The sequence below is a fragment of the Typopeltis vanoorti genome, chromosome 1 (genome assembly GCF_054136105.1).
Source record: "Typopeltis vanoorti isolate ZY-2024b chromosome 1, IOZ_Tvanoo_1.0, whole genome shotgun sequence".
Taxonomy (NCBI): Eukaryota; Metazoa; Arthropoda; class Arachnida; order Uropygi; family Thelyphonidae; genus Typopeltis; species Typopeltis vanoorti.
In genome coordinates, this window is record NC_143549.1 from 105,536,212 (window position 1) to 105,562,463 (window position 26,252).

The 26,252-nt window shown below is 33.7% G+C and overlaps 1 protein-coding gene across 1 annotated transcript in view; it reads right to left on the reverse strand.

The window, feature by feature from the left end:
- The window catches only part of LOC150110287 (uncharacterized), a 129,871-nt gene that overhangs the window by 16,950 nt on the left and 86,669 nt on the right, over positions 1-26,252 (reverse strand). Inside the window, exon 6 of the mRNA XM_090398761.1 lies at positions 24,786-24,916. Coding sequence (XP_090254887.1) covers positions 24,786-24,916 — 131 coding nt within the window. The remainder of the gene's footprint in view (positions 1-24,785; positions 24,917-26,252) is intronic.

A 26,252-nucleotide genomic window follows, 5' to 3' on the forward strand; every position in this document is an offset into this window, starting at 1 on the left:
TGCAGCTTTCTTCAGATGATTAATGACAGGGACTATAATGAGGTCAGGGAACAGAAAAGGAGTAAAAATACTTCTGTATGTGCGTTGTGGTCGGTGAAGCAGTAGCTGAGATCGGTCTCTGTTTGATGAGCTTTTAGCGGCAACCACCTATGAACGAAGGTTTTTTTTTTTTTGCCCTCCTTCAGCCAGTATAATGAGGCTTATGTAATTTCTCATTAAACAGTTCTGCTTTTTTTTATTGGTCTGTAATAGAATGAAGCCTGGTTTTCTTTGGGCTTTTTTTATTATTATTTCCTTAGTTGCTTCAGTAAACTTTCCTATCGACTAAATTTGTTTTTATCCAAATTTAGGCCATTGATCACCGCAATTTTTTTTCCCCAGGGTGCAATCATTGGGTAGAAAATCAAAATCAACTGATGAGGGGATAAAGTACTGGGAAGATCACTGCAAATCTTGCACGATCCAAATTGCTGTCCATCGTATTATTACAAGTTTTGAGACATCAGCTTCTTTTTACTACAGTACTTAAAGTGGAAGGTGTTAATTAACAAGAAACATAAAGTAAGAAAACTCATACTTGATACGCTAATATCATTTCACGAAGATACTTGCGTGGGTAGAAACTATAAAATGCTGACTGTGATGGAATAATTATTCTTCTTTTTCTAATATAAAGAAAATGTAAATCGCGAGCCTGCTTGTTTTGGTGTTTTAGTATTCATATCAGGAGGCAAACAAAACAGAAAATTAATAAAACTAAACAGGCAGCTTAGTGAACAAGATATCATACCTCGAAGATTTTTTCTAACGGATAATTTATTTTGCTATCGTAAACATCTCAGGAATAATTAGCAAGAATTTTGTAAGATTTAGTTCTTTAAATGTATTTGGTAAGGTTTATTTTGTAGAATTTCTACAAAACCTATTTTTGAAATTTTTAAATATAAAAAAAATGTACTTCGGATTAAAAAAAAACGTCAACAGCAATTGAAGTAAAATATTCTGGGTAATATCTTAGCACAGAGAGATTAAGTTCTACTTTAATAATTTGCATTTTATCTTGCAGAAACAAAGGATATTCTGTATAACCTGGAGTTCCTCTATACATTTCCTTTGTTTTAGTGATGCTAAAATAATGAGTAAGGCACATCAAGTAAAAGCCAAAATGTCCAATGTGTCATTGATATACTCACATAGACGCAGTGGGCATTTCGGACACGCAGGGTTAAAACTGCAACGATTGTCATACGACAGGAACTTCAGATTGTAAACACTACAGTGCGAAAGAATTCAGAAAGAAAAATCTTTATTATAGAAACGTCTGTCAGATTTTTCTCTAAGGAGTGCGATGAGATAAATAAGAAGGATTTATTTCGTCGTAAAGAAGGATTACGATGTGATTTATAATAAAAGAAACTATGAAGCCTAACAATTTCAGAAATTTTGAACACCCAGCCAGCTTCTGAGCTCTGTTACATCCAGTTCATATACTTCAACAGCAGTCTTATTGCACCTTAGAAATTTCAGAAAGCCCTGAACTCTTCTACTAGAAAGCATTCCAGACATGGTATGCAAAACTGCAGCTGCGTCACATGTTTCTCACTTACACTTACAGAACTCCAGTAAATCAAGAAATACTGCATTGAAAATTTAACACTCCAAACATCGAAACTAAATCTGGAACATAAAAAAAAAGAAAAAAGAACGAGAACTAAGACGGCATTACATACATCTGTCTCTATTTAATAAATAAAACACCAACAGATCTTCATAAAAAAATATCATCATAAAAAGAGTTATGGAATTTGAAACGTGTATCGTATATGTTATTTAGACATCCTTGGGATATTATCAGTAAATTCTCTGATCCCCTACGTTCATTAATAAATATCATTGACAAGCAGCGCAAATTCTTTGTCCTTGATGATTGCAAAATTGTCCTGAGAATACCAATGATAATCACGCTCTGGAGATGCTCTTATTCTGCTAGTCCTTAAAGACATTGCTACAATGGTAACAGAAGTTTCAGGAAGCCCTACCATGCATACCATGTCTGGAATACCTTCTAGTAGAAGAGTTCAGGGCTTCCTGAAATTTCAAAGTTACCTACAACGGTAACAGCAGTTTTTCTCATCGGAATCACCAATTCCACAAAAAATAATGCTGTATTAATAAACAAAATTGAATTAAAACATTAATCAATTATGCAATTAGAATATAGGATCAATGATTATCATTTTGAAGGATACAATCATCAAGACCGCCAACGACTGCATAGGATTAATGAACAAGCAAATAAAAAAAGCCATGGATCACCCAGGATATTCTAGATCTAATAGGTGAAAGAAGGAAGTACATAACCTCCCTAAAGGAAGAAAGCAAAGACAAATATAAACATATAAAAAATATGATAAATAGAAAGTGTAAAGAAGCAAAAGAACAATGGTATACAGAAACATGTAAAGAAATAGAAGATCTAACAAAGACTGGGAGAATCGATAAAGCTTATAACATTATAAAAGGAATAGGCCAGCAAAACAAGACAAGAAGTACAATTATTATTACATGACACCTCCAGGGAGTCCAAAGACTCATCGAGGAAGGGCACCTACTCTACAGCTTTCTGTCTCCACTAACTACAACGAACAACCATCTACACCAACGCCATCTACTGCCAAACACCACAGTGTTTGGCAGTAGATGGCGTATTTTCACAGATGGAGTATTTTCACAGAATCACAAACATCCATGCCCACGGCGGGATTCGAACCCGCAGCCTCTTTGAGTGGAAAGCGGACACGCTAACCACTCGGCCAGCCAAGCTGGCAATCAAAAATCAACAGATAATAAAAAATAAACAGGGAAATATACTAATAGATAAGGAAGACATTTCGGAAAGATGGAAGGAGTACTTAGAAGATCTATATAGTGAAAAAGATCTAGACACCAAGGCTATAGAAGATGAAACAAAACTAGATGTGGAAGAAATTGGTCCAACTATATTAAAAGATGAATTTGAATGGGCACTGAATGAATAGTCAACCAGCAAGGCACCAGGCATTGATAACATCCCTTCAGAATTAATAAAATTGTCAGGAAACATAACCAAGTCATACCTTTTCAAGATCATAAAGGATAGTTATGAAACGGGGATCATCCCCAAAGATTTTACACAGAGCTCTATCATACCCATTTCTAAAGTAAATAATGCAAACAAGTGTGAAAATCATCGAACAATAAGCTTAATATCACACGCTTCGAAAATACTACTCAAAATTATACAAAAAAGACTAACAAAGAAGGTTGAAGAATATGTTGGCAATGGCCAGTTTGGATTCAGGAAAGAGCAGGGGACAAGAGAAGCAATCCTAGCTCTAAGAACAGTTATTGAAAGAAGATTTGAGAAGAATCAAAATACTCTGATAGTCTTTCTTGACTTGGAGAAGGCCTTCGACAGTATTGACTGGAACCAAATGTTTCACCTCCTAAAAACAATAAAAGTAGATTGGAGAGATAGAAGGCTCATATTTAATCTTTACAAGCATCACGAAGCCTTCATAGAAACAGCCAGCAATAAAACAAAAACCGCAATAGCAAGAATACGTAGAGGTGTAAGACAGGGGTTCTCTCTTTCACCCATACTGTTTAACATCTACACTGAAGATGCAATAAATAAACTGAAAGAACTAATAGAAACAGGAATTAAGATAAATGGAATTGATATTAACTGGCTACGGTTCGCGGATGATATAGCAGTTATAACTGATAACGAAAACAAACTGAAAGCCACCCTAATAAAGATGGAAGAAATCTTCACACAGTACAGCCTAAGAGTTAATTATAAGAAAACAAAATTATTAATTACAAGTAAAGCAAATCCAATGAAAATAAACCTGGAAATAAACAATAACCTAATACAACAGGTATCGTCTTTTAAATATCTTGGAAGTCTTATCACAGAAGATGGAAGAAACCAATCAGATATTAAAGCACGAATAATCCTAGACAAAAAAGATTCTACAACAGAAGAAACATTTCTACCAGTAAATGACTTAGCATCCAGCTCAAAAAAGGCTAGTGAAAACATACATATGGAGCATTGCATTATATGGTTGTGTGGCCTGGACTCTAACAAAACAAGACATCAAAAATTTGGAGGCATTTAAACTTTGGTGTTGGAGAAAGATGATGAAAATTAGTTGGACAGAAAGGAAAAATAATGAAGATGTTCAAATATAGTTCATAAAGAGAGGTCATTAATGAAACACATGAATAAGAGAAGAAAAAGCCTAATTGGACACTATTTGAGGCATGGGGGACTGATTACAGAAATAATGGAGGGGACTGTAGAAGGAAAGAGGCAACGAGGCTGACCAAGAATTTCATATATAAATACCATAATGACGCTAACTGGCGCTAGGAGTTATGAGGAGATAAAGAGGAGATCACAGGACAGAATGTTGTGATGTGCTGCTATAATTACTAATCTTCGGATTGATGCACCAAAGAAGAAAAGTATCATTTTGGGACAAATTTTTGTAATGATTACAGATTACCAAATGTGAATAAATCCGTGCAGCCAAATATTCCTCCACTACTAGAAGAACTTGAGGACTAAACAATTCTTATAGGTGCTCACGGATTTGTCGAAACACATCCACTAATAATTATAATCAAGTGATGAGTTACGCAAACCTCTATCCTTATAATGATCCTTATTGAAGGCCCCTCGGCCAAACTGCGAATCTCAAATACGAATGTGAATGTACGTCTCTCTCTCTCTCTCTCTCTCTCTTTCTCTCTCTCTCTCTGTGTGTGTGTGTGTGTGTGTGTGTGTGTGTGTGTGTGTGTGTGTGTGTGTGTGTGTGTGTGTGTGTGTGTGTGTGTGTGTGTGTGTGTGTGTGTGTGTGTGTGTGTGTGTGTGTGTGTGTGTGCTTGCGTTCCTGTTTTTATATTAAGCATGACATTTATTTAAACGTGGAAATTTGGATTGGACGAAGGGGGGAATCTTTAGCATGAATATATCAGCATACATATATAGAGATTTATATCTATATATTTGATAAACGGTTACATATTATTAAAGCTATATCACATAATCACCGTCTGATCTCTTCTCATATCCCCAGCAAGCAAGATAAAGATGGTGGTAGTGGCACCGTACACAACTGCTGAATATTCTCTACCATCTAAAAGAGTGAAGGTTTTTATCCACCCAGCCACTGAGACCACAGAGAGTCGCATGCAGCACAAATGTGTTTACTACACTTTCGCGAAGCACTTCAGATAAAACTTTGTGAACGCAGGCTTTGAAGGTATGACATTTAATATCCACTTTAATGTACTTCTGGCGTATACACCATTTTTTAATTTTATTTTTAACCTTAGCTTTGTTTCCACTTCGCTAGCTCTAAAACCACAGCTAAGGCTTTTTGGAGTTACATCGATTAAGTTTGTTTTTATGGTAAGCGACGCTTGCTAAATTCATTAATAGTAAGGAAGAAACACCAGTTATGAACTATTTTTATGACTCGCCACCATTTCGTTTTTTATGGCTGCGCTGCTCATTTCTTCAGCAGTAAAATTGCAAAATTGCAAATTAAAAGAATTATTTTAGTGCTCTTCGTTGTCGGCTTCATACCAAATGCAACACAAAGTTATTTGAAGAATAGTTTTGGATCGTTTATGAGATATTATTTACCTTCTAGCTAGTAATGGCCCTTGTCTTCCACAATTGATTCGCTATTTATGAAAAATAAATTGACATAGCCACAAAAATGCAAAGGTAAGTCATGGACATCGCAGTAACCGATAAAGAAAAAAGATCTTGCAGAAGAAATAACTGCGTAGTAAATGATACATTATTCTTTCCAATAACTGATTATACATTGCAAATATTTCAAATGTTTTTATATAAATCTTTAAGAAGATTAGATCATAGTATTGTATTTTTATTTTCAGTGTGAGCCTCTATAGCCCAGAATAACATGCTTATTATTAGAATTATTAAAAAGATATAGGCCGATCTTAACAACGCTTTATACCAACAAGTCGCTTGGTTTATTTCCATATTTTCCGTTTTAATAAAGCGTCTGGTCGTACCAGAACGAGTTAATTCTATTACAATAACGGCCTTCCTTCTAATTCAGAATCTGTTTCAAATTAACCGAGAACGGTGGCCGTCAGCAATGCAGTGATCGGTAGCCCCAAAGTTTTGTTCCGCCTGAATCACTAATTAAATTAGAGATCATTTATTGCCTCGAGCGTGAAGGACTTTATAGATCGGCGCCTACCCAGTAGATAAGACCGGACAGTGGAGAAGGAATGCGATCACAGTGGATGCCTGAATGTTAAACTAAGTAATGGAATTCGGTTAAAGACAGAAAGAGCTGCAAACACCTCTTTCCTCCGCTAGGTAAAGTAAGTGAAATGTCTTCACGAAGTTATTTGTCTATGTCGATTCATTTGGGGGGGGGGTTGCCAAACAACAGTGTTGCAGAATAATGGTTGCAGAACAACACTGTTCTTAGGGTTATCATACATACAAAGGGATTTCTAGCAAACGTATTTCTTTATTACGTGAATTTTTTTGCATGAGAAGAATAATATAAATTTTACGCTACAAACAGGGCCATGCCGTGCGGTTGTGCAAATTGTGCCCCGCACAAGGGCGCTTGAAGATGAGGGGCGCTGAGGGATGATGAATGGGGAATAATTTTTTATTATTCCCCATTTCACCATGGGGAATAATAAAAAAAATATATAAATATACATTTTCTTATTCTCGAATTATATCGTACTATATAAATTACACAATTACAGATTATAGTTAATGCAATAAAACTGAAATTTAAAATCAGTCAAATTAATACGAATTCTTAAATCTAACAGTATTTTTTAACTTAATACATCGCCAGTTTTATTATAATTTGTTTGAAGTGAAACTATCAATATTACCACAGATTTTATTTCACAGAGTAAGCATCGACTCAGCGAAAATTGTATAATAAAAAAAAAATGAAGCAATAAAGCCACTTAAAAATAATATCAAGGAAATTTACCAGGCTCTTTTTGATATTACGTAAGATGAAACTAAAGATATCGATTCTAGAGTTCAGGCAGACATTAAAGATTTATTCGTTTAAATTTATTTGCTCCGTTCATGCTTGGTACGAAATCTCAAGTCTCGTAAATGTTGCAAGCAAATGCAGAATCCGACGTTTGATAAAGGAAAAATTACAGAAAATCTTGATTATGTTATACAAGAATCAAATACTCGCCGAACAGAAATATTTTGAAAATATTATTAGAATTACAAAAGAAGTAGCAAACGATCTTAATATTGATCCTATTTTTCAAGACATTCGCAAAATAACAAAAAAAAAAATGTTTGGTTACGAAGCATCGGATGAGATAACGCATGACCCTAAACAAAATTTTAAAATAAATTTTTAATTCGCGATTTTAGACACGACAATAACTTCAGTCACCGAAAGATTCATACTCTTAAAACAACAGAGCGAGGACTTTAAAGTTATAAGAGACATTAGCAAATTAAAAAATTGACGCGATGAAGATTTAATGAAACATTGTAAAGATTTGTACTTAAAACTGAGCGACAATCGAGATTCAGACAATTGCAATATTGATGGTATGACTTTATTTGAGGAATTAAATCTTTGCAATGTTTTATTAAAAAAAGAGTCGGCTCCTCAGGATGTTTTAAATTATATATACGAAAATAAATTAACCGACACGTTTCCGAATACTGCGATTGTAATGCGTATTTATTTAACATTACCAATATCCGTAGCATCAGAGGAAAGAAATTTTTCGAAACTGACACTAATAAAAAATATTTACGGTCAACAATATCTGGAGAGCGTCTAACGGATTTATCAATTACATCAATTGAAAATAATATTATGGATTCATTAGGCATTAAAGATATTATTAAAAGTTTTGTGGCGGCTAAAGCAAGACGAATAAATATGTAAAATAAATCTACATTTATCCTAATTGTTATATAGTTAAAAGCATATCTCCAAATTATCTTTTTTATGCAATATTTTTTTTTATATTAAAGTAAAAGTAATTTTTGTTTTTATATATATATATATATTGTGACTATCTGTTATATTAACTCGGAATTGGGATATGTTCATATTTTTATATACTGACTTAAATCCGAGAGTTAGAACAAACAATTAAATTTATTCACAACGCAACATGTTTCGTCGGAAGGCGTTAAGAAACACAGAAAGCAAATAAAATACACTATAAAGAAACATTGTGTCATTGAAATTCGACTATTATAAACTTCAGTTAACTCTGAACTGGAGCTCCAGTCCGTGTTACAGTTCTATTGTTAGGAATCTATGCGCGTGTGACTTCACGAAGTATCTGATAGCAGAGTTGAATGAGTCCGGTAAATTGTAACTAAGGTTACTGTTTATATTACAATTATTTTAGGGATTATAATGTTCTACTATTGTTAAATAAAATTTATTTTTATTTTTATGCGTATAAACTGTTTTGTACTTTTAACAAAGTAAAATTTTTCGCAAACATTTTTCATGGAAACTTATTTTATGGGGGCGCTGAAAACGTTTTGCAAAAGGGCGCCTCCTACCCACGGCGTGGCATTGGCTACAAATGTTTTGAATGACAATAAAGATCCGTTAGGGCTTTTCAATTAAAGGTGTGGTAGCCGATCTCTACGAAGATGGAGTGATTTTTTTCCCTGAAGCAGACAAAGGCAGGCAAAGTAGCCCAGTGAGCATATATGTATACAAGCATAAATAATTTTTTAGGCAATTAGGGAATGCACTAATTGCCTAAAATCCCTAATTAGGACGCTCAACCCGTATCGGATAGAAAGAAATAGATGGTCTTAGTTCATAAACAAACGAAATCCTTTATAAATAAAGACCGATATAAGCATTACTTACATAGGCGTATTTGAAGAATGCTAGCCTATGATGGCGGCAAGATTTTTTTAAAAGTGTAGTTCATTAGATTATGACCAATCATAACTGAAATCGTGTTTATCATTATACGGACTTTGTACATTAAATTGCAAGAGAATTAATATTATAAAAATAAGATAGAAATCTTTATGAGCAAGACGATATTTAATTTTTCCATTATTTAATATTTCTGAAAAATAAATTCTATAAGAAATGAAAAGAGATATATAACATGCCATCTGGTAAAAAAAAAGAAAGAAAAAAGTAGATGGAAGCTTTTCATTTGCATACTTTATTGTATGATCATCAGATTAAATGACAATAATCTTTATTTAAATGAATGGATTTCATAATAGAACATTATGAGCAAATACGATGATCTTAACGTGGCAATAATAAAAAGCAGCAGGGAAAGAAAATTACAAGGTAATGCGAAGCAGTGGATAAATCTCTCTCTCTCTCTCACTCTTTTGTGGGGGAAGCTGCTTGTTTAAAAGAAAGGATAAGTCATATAAAACATTTCAAATGATAGAGCGGTCATTTCTTAACGATTTTCAAGTTATCCTATTCATTTACTGAAATAAAGAGCCAAAAGACTTCAATTCGGCGATGCAAAATTATATAACTCAACTGGATATTAAATCCAGCATTATTTCAGAGCCGAATGTAGAAACTATGAAAGTTTCGTAAAAAAGTTCACCAGAGAGCTTAGATGAATACACTCGCCGGCATTTGCGAGTTGCTCCAGCGCGGACCATATAGAAGACATGATCCATATGTTCGCCTTTTATTGGTCCATTTTGATAAGGTTTCACTGGCCTGATAGTTGTTTCGAACTGGTCGGTTCCCCTCAGAGACCAGGCAATTATTTAAGTAAAGCCTTCTCTAAAAATTAGGCAACCTCCTCAGTTGATCACTCCCTACGAGTGATCGAAAGATCATCGATCTCAGCGCTGGTTCCACTCAGTGACAGGCTCGCCCTACCACTGAGCAGAACCGTTCATATTCCAGGGAAAAGCATCCACTGACAAGGGCCACGCCGGAAAACACTTTCCCCGGAGAATCAAATTCTTGAAAAATAATTTATAAATGACTATTTGAACATGATTTTTGAATTTCTTTTAAAGGAAGGCTTATTTTAATTAACTAGTCTTTCACATCACTAAAAATATTTAAAAAAAATAATAATTTTAATTAGCCTTGTATTTCCATTTTCTCTTGACTCATAAAATATACATTACTGGTATTATAGTTTAATATATAATAAATATAATATATAAAATATTAAACTGATCACAGTTTCGTTGCTCGCATTAAATAGTTTGATCTGTTTTTATACTGAAGTAGGAAGAGATTGACGAAACATCCGGGCAACGAAAGTCATCATCGAGAAGGCCTCCAACTCTGTAGAGAGTTAGATTATACAGCATAGGTATTCCACAATTTCTTTGTCTGCTTTTTTTTTACTGGTTGTATTACACGTTATATTGACTATACAAATTTTAATTGCATAAAAATATCAGTATAACGTACTTTATTTTTACTCTTTAAAGTGAAAATACTAGCGACCGTTTTAGACACATCTGGTGGGTTGATATCTAAAACTGGGCAATCGGAGTTCTTTTGCAATTTCAATCTGTTTTTCTTCCTCTTCCTACTTTCTTCTAAATCTCAGGGCCACTTTTATACTCTAAAGGTATTATAAATATTGCAGTCATCATAATTGGTCTAAATAAACCTGAGCCGCGAAGGTCAACATCGCACTATTCCCCTGCCCGTTTAGGGTAAGATGACCCCAGAAGGTCTTCCCAAATTTGTTTTATTATTTAGTCTGTTTTATTGTATTTCTACGCAGTTTTTTATATACAGCTTATTTAGTATATCTATAGAATTTTTAATCCTTACTTTTATTTATATTCGATATTAACCTGTTTGGGAATTTTTAGTATTCTCCCACGCCAATGTTTTTTGAACTTTTTTTTTAAATAGGGAAAAGTCAAACATCCGTTTTAGAAGTATCCATTGAATTAACAGCTAAAACTTATCAACTGAGGTTTTCTTCTCTCTCCTTCTGCTCTTTCAATCTATCTATTTTTTCCTTTCCCCTTAAGAGCTTTATATCAGGCAATGCGTATTCATATCAAAGTAATTTGCATCTAGTCAGAAAAGTATTTAAATGATTTTTATATAGTCCGGAGACTCTATCGTTGAGACTAAACATGGAACTTTTTCAGACCAGTTCAGGCCTTCGATAAGAGGGGCAGGTGGTCTCACACTGGGCAAAGAAATTCATCTCCCACCTAAAGACAATCATAAACATCCACGCCCACGAGATTCCAACCTGCAGCCTGTTGGTTTCGAGAGCAGATACGCTAATCAATCGGCCCTAGCCGGCCAAATTCATAGTAAAATAGTATTTAAAAGAATAAGATTTTTATTTCTTTAATCTCACTGACTTTGCAGAATTAATAAGATTTTTACATGGTCCATACAGATTTTTACATATCATATTTATGTTGTTTGGTGCTTTTGATGGTCGAATTTCACCTATGGGACTAAAGTTTACATAATCCGGTTTCCCTACTCTATACCAAATATGGCACTTATTTCATACCGCTTCAGAGTTGCAATAAACAGGTTGGTGACCTCATATCGACTGCCAAAAAAGTACAAGCCATTTGCCATTTAAAGATATTCAGAAACATCTATGCGTACTTATGCTGTTGGGTAGAGAGTGGATTCGCTATCTACTCTGTCAAGTGGACTGTGCTAACTATGTTGGTTCTATCACTTCCACATTTCTCATTTTGATGCTCTATAACTGTTTGGATATCTATATATTTATATCTCTCTCTTTTGCGACTGTGCTGAATGAGATGTTGGGCTCTTAGCTGTATAAAGAGTTGTGACGGGTCTTCAAATAAAATATCTTAAATGGAGGAAACTTACTTGACAGTTAAATGACCTTGACAGGTCATTTAACCTGATGCGTTAAGAGAAAGGCGAAGTGAGGCAAAGAAATGAAGTCCATGGAATGTTTTCTTAGGGACGTTGAATTTTTTTTTTCGTTTCTTTAACTTGTACGTATAGAAATTCTGGTTTAGTCTTAAGCAAACAGATAAACTCATCTCCTCATTGCATGCTATTACCAGAGTGGTCGTAACTCACTAAGCAACTAATGCAATACATGGGCGAAACAACTTTGGAGAGATGTAACACCAAACTCACAAAAAACAAACAAGATATATTTCCTTTTCTTATTATTATTTTTTAAATTTCTTATTTTAAATATTTAAATTAGTTTAATAAAGCAATCTTTATAATAGGTGCTCATTTATTTACTTGCAATCCCTAATGGCAATATATTTAGACTTTTTTTTTTTTTTTGTACGAAAAAAGCTCATAGCTACTGATTGTATATGCAATTAAGTGAAGTTTCTGCACTTTTTTTTAGTATTACATCGCTAGCAATATAAATAAAGTTTTAAAGAGATTTCTTTATTATTACTATTAAAGTTTATTGTTATATTAATTAAAATATTTTATGCTTACAGAAAATAAATTAAAAATTAATAAACGAATTCACATAAACGACTAACTAGCTCAGCGTATAACACAAACGTAAAGTTTAAAAAAAGTGCGATTAGTTAGTCAAGCCGGTAGCATTTTCTTTTTTGAAAGAATCTACCGAATCGACTACGCCTGGAGAAAAAGATTGCAAAGAGACACCTTATGAGCCAAAAGAGCTTGTACGAGATTTGTTCAAAACCTTCGGGATTAATATAATATAATTTAAGTTTGTTGAAATATTCGATAAATATGGACTAAGTTAAAGTACAAGAATAGTAATTTAAACTTAGTCTTTTTAGTATGCAATCCCCGGTATAAATATTAATAATAAGAGATCCCAGAGTGACAATGATTCTGAAAAAAATAATGGAGTACAAAGACATCTATTTAACTTAAATCCACGTGCAATTTTTATTCCGCTGGTACTGCATTGTTTAAATCTGGTCATAAATGATGCAGCTAAAAGTAATTTAGAATCGGTTTCATTTTTCATTATAATTCAGACGTTATATAATTTTGTATTGCATTAACAAACAGATGGTATATTTCTAAACGAAAATATTTACCAAAGTTAACCCCAAAATGATTTCGAGCACACGCTGGGAATCACGGACTGAAGCAGTAAAACTAATTAGATAGTTCGAGAATTATTATGATCCATTAGTTTATATTAAAGGCAATGAAGAGTTAAAAGGAGCACATGGTTTACAAACTGGAATTGATGAATATTCACTAGCGAAACGTATTTATAATTATAAGGTTTGTTTGTAATGTTATAGTGCGGTAACATATACCAGATACAATAAATTTACAGTTGCAACCTATAAGAATGACATTGATTTTGCTGGAAAAACTTCGGAAAATACATTAAAAATAATGGAGGAATCCCACATTAATTTTTATATGATTTTAATTAATTAAACGGGTAGCAGCTCATTTAATGAAATAAAATTCGGTTGAGTATTAGATTGTGTAAAAATGTAAATATTAATGACTAATTATAAATGATACTAATTGTATATATTCTGCATGAAGAATTAAAAATATTTCAGACAATCGTTTTGCCCAGAATTTTTTCTTTCTTTTCTTTTCTTGTCTTTTTTTTTTTTTTTTTTTTTTTCAATATTTAATTTCTTACTCTTTATATTTGCGAAAATATTACGGATGGTAACAATATTCGAGCGTAATATATTTCTTAGCAACCGTTCTTATGTTACCATGGAGACAGGCTTCCATGACAACCAGGACTGTCATTTTGTGATACAAAGGTTTTCTTTTAAACCAAAATATCAAGGCGTCGATAGACTTATAAAGATCTGAAATAATAAATTTTAATGAAAATCTATCCAACAGCGTTAGTCTGTTATATATAGACGCACTGATAGGTAATAACTGATGCTAACAGCTGATTATGCATGTTGAGAAACAGGCTAAATAAATAAACGGAACAAAGAAATTATCGGGCTTAATTACAAAGTGATCAATGTTTACAAATTTTTGAATTATTTGTGCAAGCAAATTTTGATAAGTTCATTTTTAAACATAAAAATGATCACATGAAATTAATTTCGCATGTAGCCAGTTAAATAATCAGATTTATTTAATGAAACTTAATTAATAATCGGATTAAATTACAAATTCTGAAATTAGCAAGAAGTATATTGAGTTCATTTAGCTTTGATTTCATCACACGAAGGCTGTTTTAATCAACCACTTTGGCCTTTATGTGATATCTCTGCGTAAAAATGTTTTTACTTAAATGTCCGAATAAATCAATTTCAGACCATTTCGTATCACGGTAATTGAAAAAATCGTAATCTAGCTAAATAATTAAAGTAGAGGGCGCTACAGTAAGTGTAAATAACTCTGGGGATTTAGTTTAATTGTTGACGAATAGCAATTTTTATCAATTTGCTGTACAAATACAGAATGCTCAGTTAACAGTTTCACAACAGGATGCCGTTAAAAATCATAAATGAGTTAATTTCCTGATTAGGTTTCTCTTCTTCGTGTCAGAAATACGTAAATATACTAACGTTGATTTCTGTAACATTTTATCTCGAAAGTTCCCCTTCTAAATATATATTCGGATTTGTGCTTTAGAGTGGGTTGCGGAACACAGTAAAAAGAAGATCTAAGATGAAAGTGTGCATTTATCAAAGTATAAAAGTGAGAAGAACCGTAATATCCAAAATGATCATCGCATAGCTTCAGTAGAGCATCGTTATTTTTTATACAGATAGAAAAACGTTTCCTTTCTTTATTTAGCTCCTTAATCTAGGGACGTGGGTCTCTCGTAACTGCTTCGTATCTATTTTTAATTATGGTCGAGCGTGATGATGCCACACGACCGAAAGTCTCTGAGGCCTGCCAAAAACAGTGAAGAATTTCGAATTTAGATTTAGAGATGTTGTGGTTACAGGAAGGCGTTTCGCATCACTGCTCAGCCTTTAACCTCCCCTTCTTTCCGCTATAAACATTTCTAAATTGATACATGATTCCAACAGTCGCACGAACGGTTGGTAATGACTGACAGAAATATGAAAAGAGTTCTTTAATCAGTGAAATATACGCCTCTTTACTAATGTTAATATGAACCGAGTGACCCCCAGAGGATTCTGGAGAAATAAGTGAATCTGGAGGAAAAAACTGGAGTTTTACAAAAGAACATATCTACTGCTTCAGTTCCAATCGGCATCTGACTAAAAAAAAACCCTCATAAACTTTGGTACCCGTAAGAATATAGACCATAGAGCTCTAGCTTCTTTCAAAAACTGCCTACCGGCATGCCTTCTATTTATACGAGCTCATACATTTACAGCTTACATTAATCCATTCCACAAAATGCATATATTTTTAATGTGAGCTAAATATAAATATTAATAGATAGGATGCGTAATCAAATCTTTCCAATTAAATATCACTTTCGTTCTTCCGACAAAGCCACTCTGTCTCCAGAGCGTCTGATTTGTATTCAGCTAATTTTATACAAGGACAGTAAGGTTTTACTCACTGAAAGAGATAGACCAGCCGAAGGATACACATAATTATAATAGACTCGTCTTATGGCTTTTATATAATTCAAATTATTTCCAATTCCTAGAGGTAGACATATAGAAATACCATCATTTTATGAGGAATCATTTAAATCAAATATTTAACACAGATGAATTCTGTAAGATTGGGTTCAACACCCAATAAACTGTAATTACGTTAGGTTTAATGCGTTTAAATCCCACTGTACATTAAATGAGTCATTTTTATAAATTCCTTTGACATAGAAACATCATGGGGAGATGAAAGATTTATTTACAGTTGTGTACCTTATAATATCAGCTACTCAAGGGGGGGGGGGAATTCAAGAAATATCATATACCACACACCTAACACCACTACCACCATCGTCTATTCCTTTGAGAAGAAGTTTCTACTACGTAACTGCCAACGAAAGTTAAACACTGACCTCTTACATTTTCCATCGCATAAAAATGTCCAATATTCATCTCGGATGCCTTAACAAAACCATTTTCTAATTTTATCTTGCAAATAGAAAGCCGCCAAGTAATTAGAGGGAACCACATTTCAACGCTAGTGGAATGCTTCGAACGCCAGCCACGGTGCTTCATCATTTTATTTGTCTGAGAATGCCGTTGTAGCGACCGGTCCTCGAGGGGATATCTTATGTTATTTCAGTGTCTATTATAATCCCTTAGAATAAGAAAGTAGGAGCGGAGATATAAAAAGAAACCGGGGTAACACATAAGAAAATGAGGGTTAAATTGGCGCATAGACTATTGTTCACGTGCCAAAGAATTATGGTTGGCGTAGGAACTTACTAAAACCAACATGACACTCACATACAGAAACCAAAAAAAAAAAAAAAAATCTCCCAATATTTCTACTGTACACCATCTGTGATCATTAGTTACTGACAAAGAAATGGGGTTGTGTGTGTGTGTGTGTGTGTGTGTGTGTGTGTGTGTGTGTGTGTGTGTGTGTGTGTGTGTGTGTGTGTGTGTGTGTGTGTGCGTGCGTGCGTGCGCTAAGTATAATTAAACATTCTTCTGTCTCCAGGTTTCCTCCTTTCCCCTTGATGAAGTGGGTGTTACAACACATGTACACAAATTGTAGACGTCTGCCAATAATGCAGGCTAAAGAATAATGTCACAACTTTCCAAATTAAACTATTTTTAGTAAAAGTTATTCAGGTATTAATCGAGTCTATTTTAAACCCCCTACTGCGAAGTTTATATATTTCAATAAGAATATTTTGATATTGTAGGAATAATCATCTTCTCCAGTGAAGAAACAACTGAAGTTATTCTTAAGTATTACGTGAGGTAACTTTAAGGCCATGAATAGTTTACTCATCTAGTTCTAGAATTCATCTAGTTTCATCCCGCAGTTTGTTTGTCTTGCGGAGTTTAGAATCCGGGTTTTTGTAAGATTGGTTGTTTAAAGTTAAGGACGAAGCACCTGGACTGGAAAAATCCTTGCACAAATGCATGACTGTCTAAGTCACCTTCAGTTGAAAGGCATGATAACTGTTCTTCGCATCCTAGAATAAGGATTCGAACCCAGGTCTTTCCAAAAAGACATCGTCAATACCGACTGAGCTAGGGAGGCTCATTTTCGGGAAAAAAAGTAATTTCCCATATGAAGATGATGATGATTATGCCACTAATTTGTAAAGACTTGGGTTTATCACTCATGAAGGAGACAAGGAATCTTTATAAGAATTTTTTTTTAAGTTTGCCAGTCTCATATGGATGTGGAGGGATTTTTCCTCCTGCAAACTCGGGTATTTCTTCCCTCAGAACAGACAAATCTATCAGAAGAACATGCGCAATAAACAAACAATATACTGGCCTTAGTTACTACGGTTACAATTCTAGATAACAACAGCAGCCTCAGTGCGAATAATTGACATTCACTCTTGAAAAGTCATTACAAACTTTGCGTCCTTGCTTCTCTTCGGATAACTTAAGGGTAACTCCAATGAACAGATTGCGGGTTTTCGAATCTCACTCTTGCATGGATTTTTGCGAATGTCTTTAAGTGGAAGCTGATTTTCACTGTTCGATGCAGGACCATTTATTGGAAGCCTCCATTGGCTTAAAACGTTACTCAGCCACTTGATGATACTTAACTTAAAGGAGGTTGATAATTACGTTTACTTAATTTTACTTACTATCGTAGATGGGAGTGTCATCGTATGTATATTAGCAAAAAACGCGATCTGAATCTAGATTAATTCAACCAAAGGATCTTTCTTCTAACTACAACATGTAAGGAAGGAAGTTGTCACTATTCTTTTAGAAGAGGGAAACATCCTTGGGAAAAACTTTATTGGTGTTAGTTTTCTTCGCTGTTCTTATTTGAGAAAAAAAAAAAAATCTGTTCTTGAAAGTCTTAGTCGCCGAAAATAATAAGGAATAAACATCAGATCAATATTATATATATACAGCACATTTCATTTATTTATTTAATTATTGTACTTTAAGCATTCATTAATAACGGTAATTGCAATTCTTTTTATATTTTCCTTCCAAACATGAAGCCAATTATGCATTTGACAGTTGCAACAATCTTCGAATTTGTCCATTTTTGTTTTCTTTAATCTTAATTTGCATTCTGCACAACTAACTACACTGTTGTTGCTATTATTAGCTATTATTATTAATAGTATTAATTATTATTACTATTACTATTAATTATTATTATTATTATTATTATTATTATTATTATTATTATTATTTATTAATTAATAAATTATTAATTATTATTATTACTATCATTACTATTTCGGGTAAGAAAACTATAAGGGCATTCATAATTAGTTCACTTAGACATCTGACTGAAACGTTTAAAGGTCACACGTCAACACAAAAATACGTCCAGAGAATTTCTACCTAAAACAATTTCATTGCAGATAAATGAATCATCAGGTTTAAATAATGTTGTGCGGTGCGTAAGAATACTTCGTCTCTCCGGATGTAAACTTCAGTCCACTATTCGGAATTCCCCCCCCCCACCCTTCTGCCCTACCCACACATTTGCCGATATAAACGGTCACCAAATAGGGAATTTATTTTTCGAGTAGATTTTTATTACTTCTAGATCAGGATGGTTAGGAGTGCGAAAATAGAGAATTTCTTTTATCCCTGAAAAATCAAAAAAACCTTCCCTTTTAAATCAGGTATAGTTTACAGACCCAATTAAGCGCATACAACAAAATGCTTTTTGGAAGGATCATACCAAAAGTCTTTCTATAAGTTTCTAGAAACTTATAAGGAGAAACATTTTTCAGTTTTTCAACTGAAAATGAGTTAGCTTGTCTCGTATGCAGGTGGCAAATATTTGCTTCCGGAAACTCAATTTTTACCCCTCAAAACAAATAAACTGGCTACAGAAAACACACATACAATTAACACATAATATGCTGTCCTCAGTCTCGGTCGTTGTCGCACCGAAATCTAAATCATGCCCGTAAGTTCAACAGACCCAGTAAACAAGATTCTTAAAATTCCTGTTACCTATTCTGTACTTTCCATAGTTTTACACTTAAGGAAGCATGCGAGATAAATAGCATTTCTTTTTCGTAGCTTTGATGCAACCAAATATCACTCTGTAATCCTTAAAACTTGAAGAGCGAAAATCTACGGAAATGGCGAATCGCCACTCTTATAGTTTGCTCGAAGAATCAATGAACGCAGAGATGCGTGAAAGGCGGCTGTAGACCAGAATATTACATTCAGGCTGCAGTTACCTTAAATATTTTAATTAGTTGTGTCTTATCAGCGTGGGACTATCTCTTGTATGTTACGCCTTTTACCAGAAGGAAATGAATCGGAGCATCTCTTGTTAGATTTGTCACCTTCTGTTAGTGCTCATCCATCTATGAACAGATGCTGAGAGGGAGACCTGCTCATACGTAAACAGATTCCAAGAGACAATGTGTTTACTCTTCTATTGTATTATTCATTGCATTAACACATTAATACAAGTGATTTCTAAGGATTTTCTCAAGACTGTTTAGCGGAATCAAACTTTTGTAGAAAATATTAGCATAAAGTATAATGTAATATTGAGAAATGGTGATCAGGCAAGTCCCGAATGGCTTCAAATGCCTCTTAAATGTATTACTGTGGATAGCTAAACAAGCACCTCCGTAACCTAGTTCGTAACGACAATGCTCTTTAGTCGAAAGGACCTGGGTTCGAATCCGGTGAAGTACATTTATGCGAATCTTTCATCATCCAGTAGGAAGGTGGTACTATTCTTCGCATCATCATCCTTTAAGAAAACTCGTGGTTTTTCTTCAACAATACAGACAAACCGACTCTAGAACACACGTTGAAAGAATTTCTTAAGCTTTATGTGAAGCTAAATTGTTTGGTCGTGACAAACCATTAAAAGGACAGTTCCTGGATTATAATTTTAATGCTGTAATTAGCAAGAATCGATTAATTATTAAACTGGAAATATATGCTTTTGATCTTTTATATTTATCCCAGGCTCATTTAATATCCAGCATATCGATGAAGAGAAAGACCGGTGCTCTTAAAATAGCAAAGCATGGAATGAATCTCATACCATTGAGTAAAGAAGGTGAGTTTCACAAAATTATCCTTCAAAAATGTATTAATTACAAGTTGATTAGCAATCCGTGATTCACAAACAATTGGGTTGGTGCTTAGTTCAAATAGTATGAAATAAAGTTAAGGTTATGAGAATAATTTATATCTGAATAAGTACTAATTATACTCATTTTTATTTGTTCTTCCATTCATTCATACATATATTATTTCTAAGCGGAGAGATTCCATTAAATCTATCAGCACATCCAAAATTTGGCAATCATACTAAGCAATAGCTCCGCTATCGCTGAATAACATTAAACTAAACTTAGTATGCGTGGATGCAGGGAGATAAAATGTTGCATCCTCCCCTCCCCCTCAGTCAAAGAACAATTTATTGTTAAAATAATGAAATTGTAGTACTCATTTCGCTCTGAGAGTTTGTTATTTCAAATCTAAGATTTGTCGCATCATCTCAATTTTGATTTGTTTTTGACTCAATTTAATAGAGAAATTAAGCAAAACAACAAAGTCATGTCTGCCACTCTGCCTAATTAATAGAAGGAAAAACCATTTTACGTAAAAATCAGCCACCAACATAAGAAGAGTGGCCAACTCAAATTCACTGAAGATCATTCTTACGTTCTTAATTTAAAACAAGTTCTTCCCAACTTGTTTCAAAGTTTCGAAAAGCATTGTCGTTTTTCTAATATGTTCCTTTTATAGCACTGATACTCACGTTTGCAAAGTGCGGTTCAATTTCTTGTAATTGTGAAGAACAATATTTATTAGGGGAAAATCAGATCCGCGCGATATTACGAACAAAATTTGAAAAACAAAGTGGAACTGAAATGGAAACATTTCAATACTAAACACAAAAGCACGTGATCAAGAGATACCTTAGTATCCTTTTTATCTTTTTCCAAAGTAATATTTTATAGCAATTCAACCGTTTATCATCAGTGTGTGTGTGTGTGTGTGTGTGTGTGTGTGTGTGTGTGTGTGTGTGTGTGTGTGTGTGTGTGTGTGTGTGATTACAGATATCTGGGAAGCTAAACTTCGGTGAGCATGCATCTAAATACAACGCAGTCAGGAAATGATGAGAGATGGCAGAACATCCATCCTTCCTTTCCATGTGATGATACAGTACCCCCCCCCTTTTTTTTTACAAGTGTACAGTACCATCTGAGACCTCCAAATTTTATCCGGGCTCCGGAACCGGCATAGGCTGACGAATCAGGACTATGGCTGGGTCAATATTACTGGCTGTAATCCGTGTGTTCAGAAGACCAGTTTGCCTGTTTTGCGGGATGAAAAACCCCAGATAAACTAGCGGAAAAACCCTGCTGTCCACGCCCAAGACCGGCTAACTTGGCTATGGTTGAGGAAAACCCTTACGTTCCTCACGTCGTCGACGGGAATCGAACCTAGGACACTCCTTCCCCAGGCATATGATTGCGAAACGCAAAGCCAAAGCTAACCGCGCGGGCAGAACATCCATGACCAGTCATCATCGATAGTTGTTTAGATGGAAGTTACGAAGTTCAAACACTAGTGATTTAGGTATGAATCATGGACATGCATGTACATGTTATTGAAATATCTACTACACATACCGTCCACAATCAGAAACCTTTATCCGGATATACTTAAACGTCACTTAAGTAACCAAGATATGCAGAATACTTGATCACGTGCTTCATTACGTGTTCTCGGCAACTATTTAAGAATGCTGCTGATCAATAATCGTCAATAGTCTTGATCACAATGGGAAAAACAAAGACTCTTTCTGAGTTCGATAAAGGACTTGTTGCAGATGTCCTCTGGCTGGAGCCACGATTTTGAAAACAGCAGAACCTGACTGGTTTCACACAATGTGAGAGAGATATCGCCGGTGTTTAATCAGTGGAAAAATTACACACACACACATTGCTTGTCGAAGGGGAGTAACTGTGATCCTAAGACAGTCGTCAAGAACGAGATTACCGTCGTCTGTACAAACAGAACTTCCTGTGTTCAGCAATTGACCGAAGGCATTTAATGAAATCTGTTTCCGACTCCACCGAACTATCCGCAAGGAATAGAAGAGGATCGGTATTATCAATCGCAAGCCTGTACGTAAAATGAAAATTTCTAATTCAATGGCCGGTATGTGTATATAAGAACATAGGAAAGAAACAATAGAAATAGAAATAATAGAAACAGAAATAAAAATAAAGAAATAATACAGCACAATAAGCTAGTCATGATCGTTAAAGCTCTGAGCGAATCGTCCTTGATGAAAATCAGTCTGAGTCATTCTGAGATAAAGTCCTTTTGAGGTGATTCATCGTGAGCTGAATCATGGTGAATCAGCAGTGATCCTAACTGTCCCCAATATTTATTATCCTTAATTTATCAAAGCAAATAAAGCTTTGTGAAACAATTAAAAGAACTATTCACTCAATTTCAGACACAGACTGTTGTGTCTGAAATTGAGTTAGTACATTAATAGATAATTTAATGTACTATTAATATTAGTACATTAAATCGAATTTTAAGTCAGATACCGTGTTTTTCTTAGACGATTCGCAAGCCATTTCCAGTGAAAACAAAAATAAATAAAACGGTAAGAAGGAATTTCAAATATTGCTGTCCAGCCTCACTGTAACTGATCCAATCAATAAAGCGACGGGAGTCTGATGCAGCAGTGTGGCAATGGAAACAAAGTTAAGTCCGCCTGCTTTACTAATGTGCTGAATGACACGGATTTGTCTCGAGCTCACGCTTTACGCTCACATTAATTGAGGAAAGGTGTCGTTTGGACAGGTGACACGACTTCGCTGCATTCCAATAGGATGAAGCCAACTAGCGCTTTCTTTCAATTCTCTTCATTGTTCGGCCGAAACAAAGAAAAAGAAAATTAAATCTTACACAATAACGAACGAGAAACGATGCGTACCTCAAATAGGAAAGACTTTGGAAATCAAATCGAGTTCTAAGAAAAGCAAATTCAAGGTTAAAAATAGTCAAAAGTGTGACGCTATGTGAAGCGGAACTTCCTTCCGAAAAGGTCTTTAGGGACATTCATCTACTTTAAGCTCACTTGACGACCTCTTAGGCCAATCATTTTCGCACGATGCCGGAAATAAAAAGAAGACGAAGCGGACAGATTTTTTTTTCATTGTTTTACTACTGAGGTTACACTTGATAAATATTCCACACGGGAGTTTAGTTAAGAATACAGACCGGATGCCGCTATTCTTAGGTTCAACCGCAGTCCTCACAATGAAAAATTAGATTTTCCTCTCCAAATGCAAGTCACGTGACCACAAGATAACCGCATTCTCTATTGATCACTCTGATTGAAAGAGTGATATTCATCGTTGTTTTTTCCCCTTTGGAGTTTAAGAAATATTGGGTTTTGGGCGAGTCCAACTATTAAATCAATATAGACAGTTTATTGAGAGGAATTACATTAATTCCTATTAATTTATTACTAATAATTCATTTCAAATTAATTTCTAAATTCTAATTTACATTAAAAAGTAAAAATAAAATAAAATTAATAGCCTATGATACACACCAATTTGCAGAAATTATCATTTTTAAATCACTAAAAGTTAAACAATACTTGAATATTAAAATGGGATTATAATATAAAAGTTAAACAATAAAGTAGACTATAGATCATAATATATAATACAATAAAAATAATAAAATTAGATCATAACGTAATATATAGTTCTGAAATCAGTTTAAGTTAACTGAATCATTATTTTATATTTATTCAATTTCAATAAAATTGAAATAAATGAGAAATAAAATACGAAGAAATAAAATCAAATATATATATTATATATATTATAGCGATTATCTTCAGTCTGAGACGTTCAATCAAAAAAGAAAGAAAGAAATATGTTTATTATTATTTAATCAATGCATTTTAATTTGAATGATCTCAAAAATAAACAAATATATGATTTAGTTTTTAATTCAATTTAACTTCGACAGTTTAAATATTTAAATATTTAAATTGCAAAAGTGGTTTCAGTTACTTGTTCAAGTGAAACTGGAAATGTTATTTATTCAGAATCGCATTTTTAGGACTGCGAAAATTTTTCATTAGGTTTTAAAATGTTTTCAGTAATTCCCTAAAAGCAAAATCATGTTTTGAAATGAAAACAATGATAAATCCACTTCGCTTCATATCAATCGAATTTAATTCCTATTGTTGTCATCTTTTAGCTAGTAGCTATTCTTTATTCTGTCTACAGTGACACTTACATTGTTAGGATTATCACCCTTCCTCACAGAAAGCGATGAAGGAAACCAGCCAAGAAAATGAGAATTCCACTTTAATACTTCAAAAAGTTCCCGGATGGATTTGTCTCTAGGCAACACAACGATCGACCTAGTAAACAATCGAACTATGGAAGATGGAGCCTTTATTTGTTGAAAGATATTACAGACCCAGTCCCGAGGCTAGCATGTATTCAATAAATATCATAATACCGTTTTATATTTATATTTCTGTTAAGTATTTGGATAAATCGAAGAGCAATAAGTAAAGATTTTTGCACATACATATTCTCAAATATAAGATCAACGCCGTTTCTTTAACAAAAAATGTATATATATATATATATATATATATTTAAAAGGATAAGAGCTTATGTTCACTTACGTTTGAACTACTGGATTCTTCCCATTGTTGATATATTGGTAGCCCATGTGCGGTTTGAAAATGGTGAACAAGATCCCACCAGCTACTGTGTTGGGACTGACATCGGGCACATACGGGTTTTGATGGAGCCCCTAAAGGTGCAAATAGTTATAGTTAAATATCATTGAAATATAAATAATCGAAATAAAAGATAAATATGTAAAGGCTGACCTATGGGGGTCTTTAGATGTGGAAAATATCGCCCGTAGAAAAACGCTATAGTTCCATTGAAAAAAAAAAAAAAAAAACGAAAATGTATGTTAATTTGCAAACTAATTAACTTCGATGATTAATTAGTTGTCTTGTAGCTGCGCTGTCCCTTTATATCACCAAGTGGAAGAAAATAGAAAACACCGGAAATTTATGTGAGATTACTGCATACGATGGCGGGTAATAAATTTGGTAATTTCCCAGTGGGGAAGTTAATGTAATGCAGCCAACAAAACTACGAAATCGAATCGATAGCAGTTGAAAAATAATGGTTTACGATAATTTCATCTGTAATTACTAATTAAAACGTAAGCTTAAACGAATTAATTTAAAAATTAAGAGAAATATAATTAAATTAAAATGAAAAAAAAAAAAAAGAAATTAAATTTTTTATCGAATTTTAAAATATACTACGAATATTAAGATTTTTGCCTTGTTTTAATACTATTATCGATATAATTAATTTATTTACTTTGTGGTATAGCACATATCGCTGAAATGAATTTTTTTCCCATTACTATTTTTTCCTGCTTGACATTTTCGCATTCTCGAAACACACACACACAAAAACATTGGTTACAAATAAAAAAAAAAATAATAACATGATGGGCTTCCTTGTATTTTGTACATTACAGAAATATTATATTTCTTCAAGTTTGAATTTTTATTTAATTAAAAAAATTTTAAACTCTGAAATTGCTCAAAGACAGATTCAATCAAGACAACACAGTCAAAGACTTTTTGTCCTCAAAGTAAAACTCTCAGAATTAAATGTTTTCACTGTATACAGTTCTATTTAGTTTGTGCGTTTACAACGAATTAATATTCGTAATTAATAGTATTTGTTCGTAAGAAGAAAAGGTGTTTAAAAGTATAATATATTGATATTTCCAAAGACACACACAAACGTACTAAGTCTTTAGTACGTTCATCTGGAATAGCTTCTAAGAATAAAATTTTTTCTGCTCTGTTATTGACGTTTTTTCTGTTTGTTTTTATTTTCACAAATCGATTAGAGAACTCTCTTATAGTCGGACACATATTAGACAGACGTATTGCTTTATTATGTACTTATATACACACGGAGGCCAGATTATTAGCGACGCGCTCATCATCCATATAAACCTAATGCTTGGGTACGCAAATAAATACCGAGGAAGTGTGTGTGTGTGTGTGTGTGTGTGTGTGTGTGTGTGTGTGTGTGTGTGTGTGTGAGAG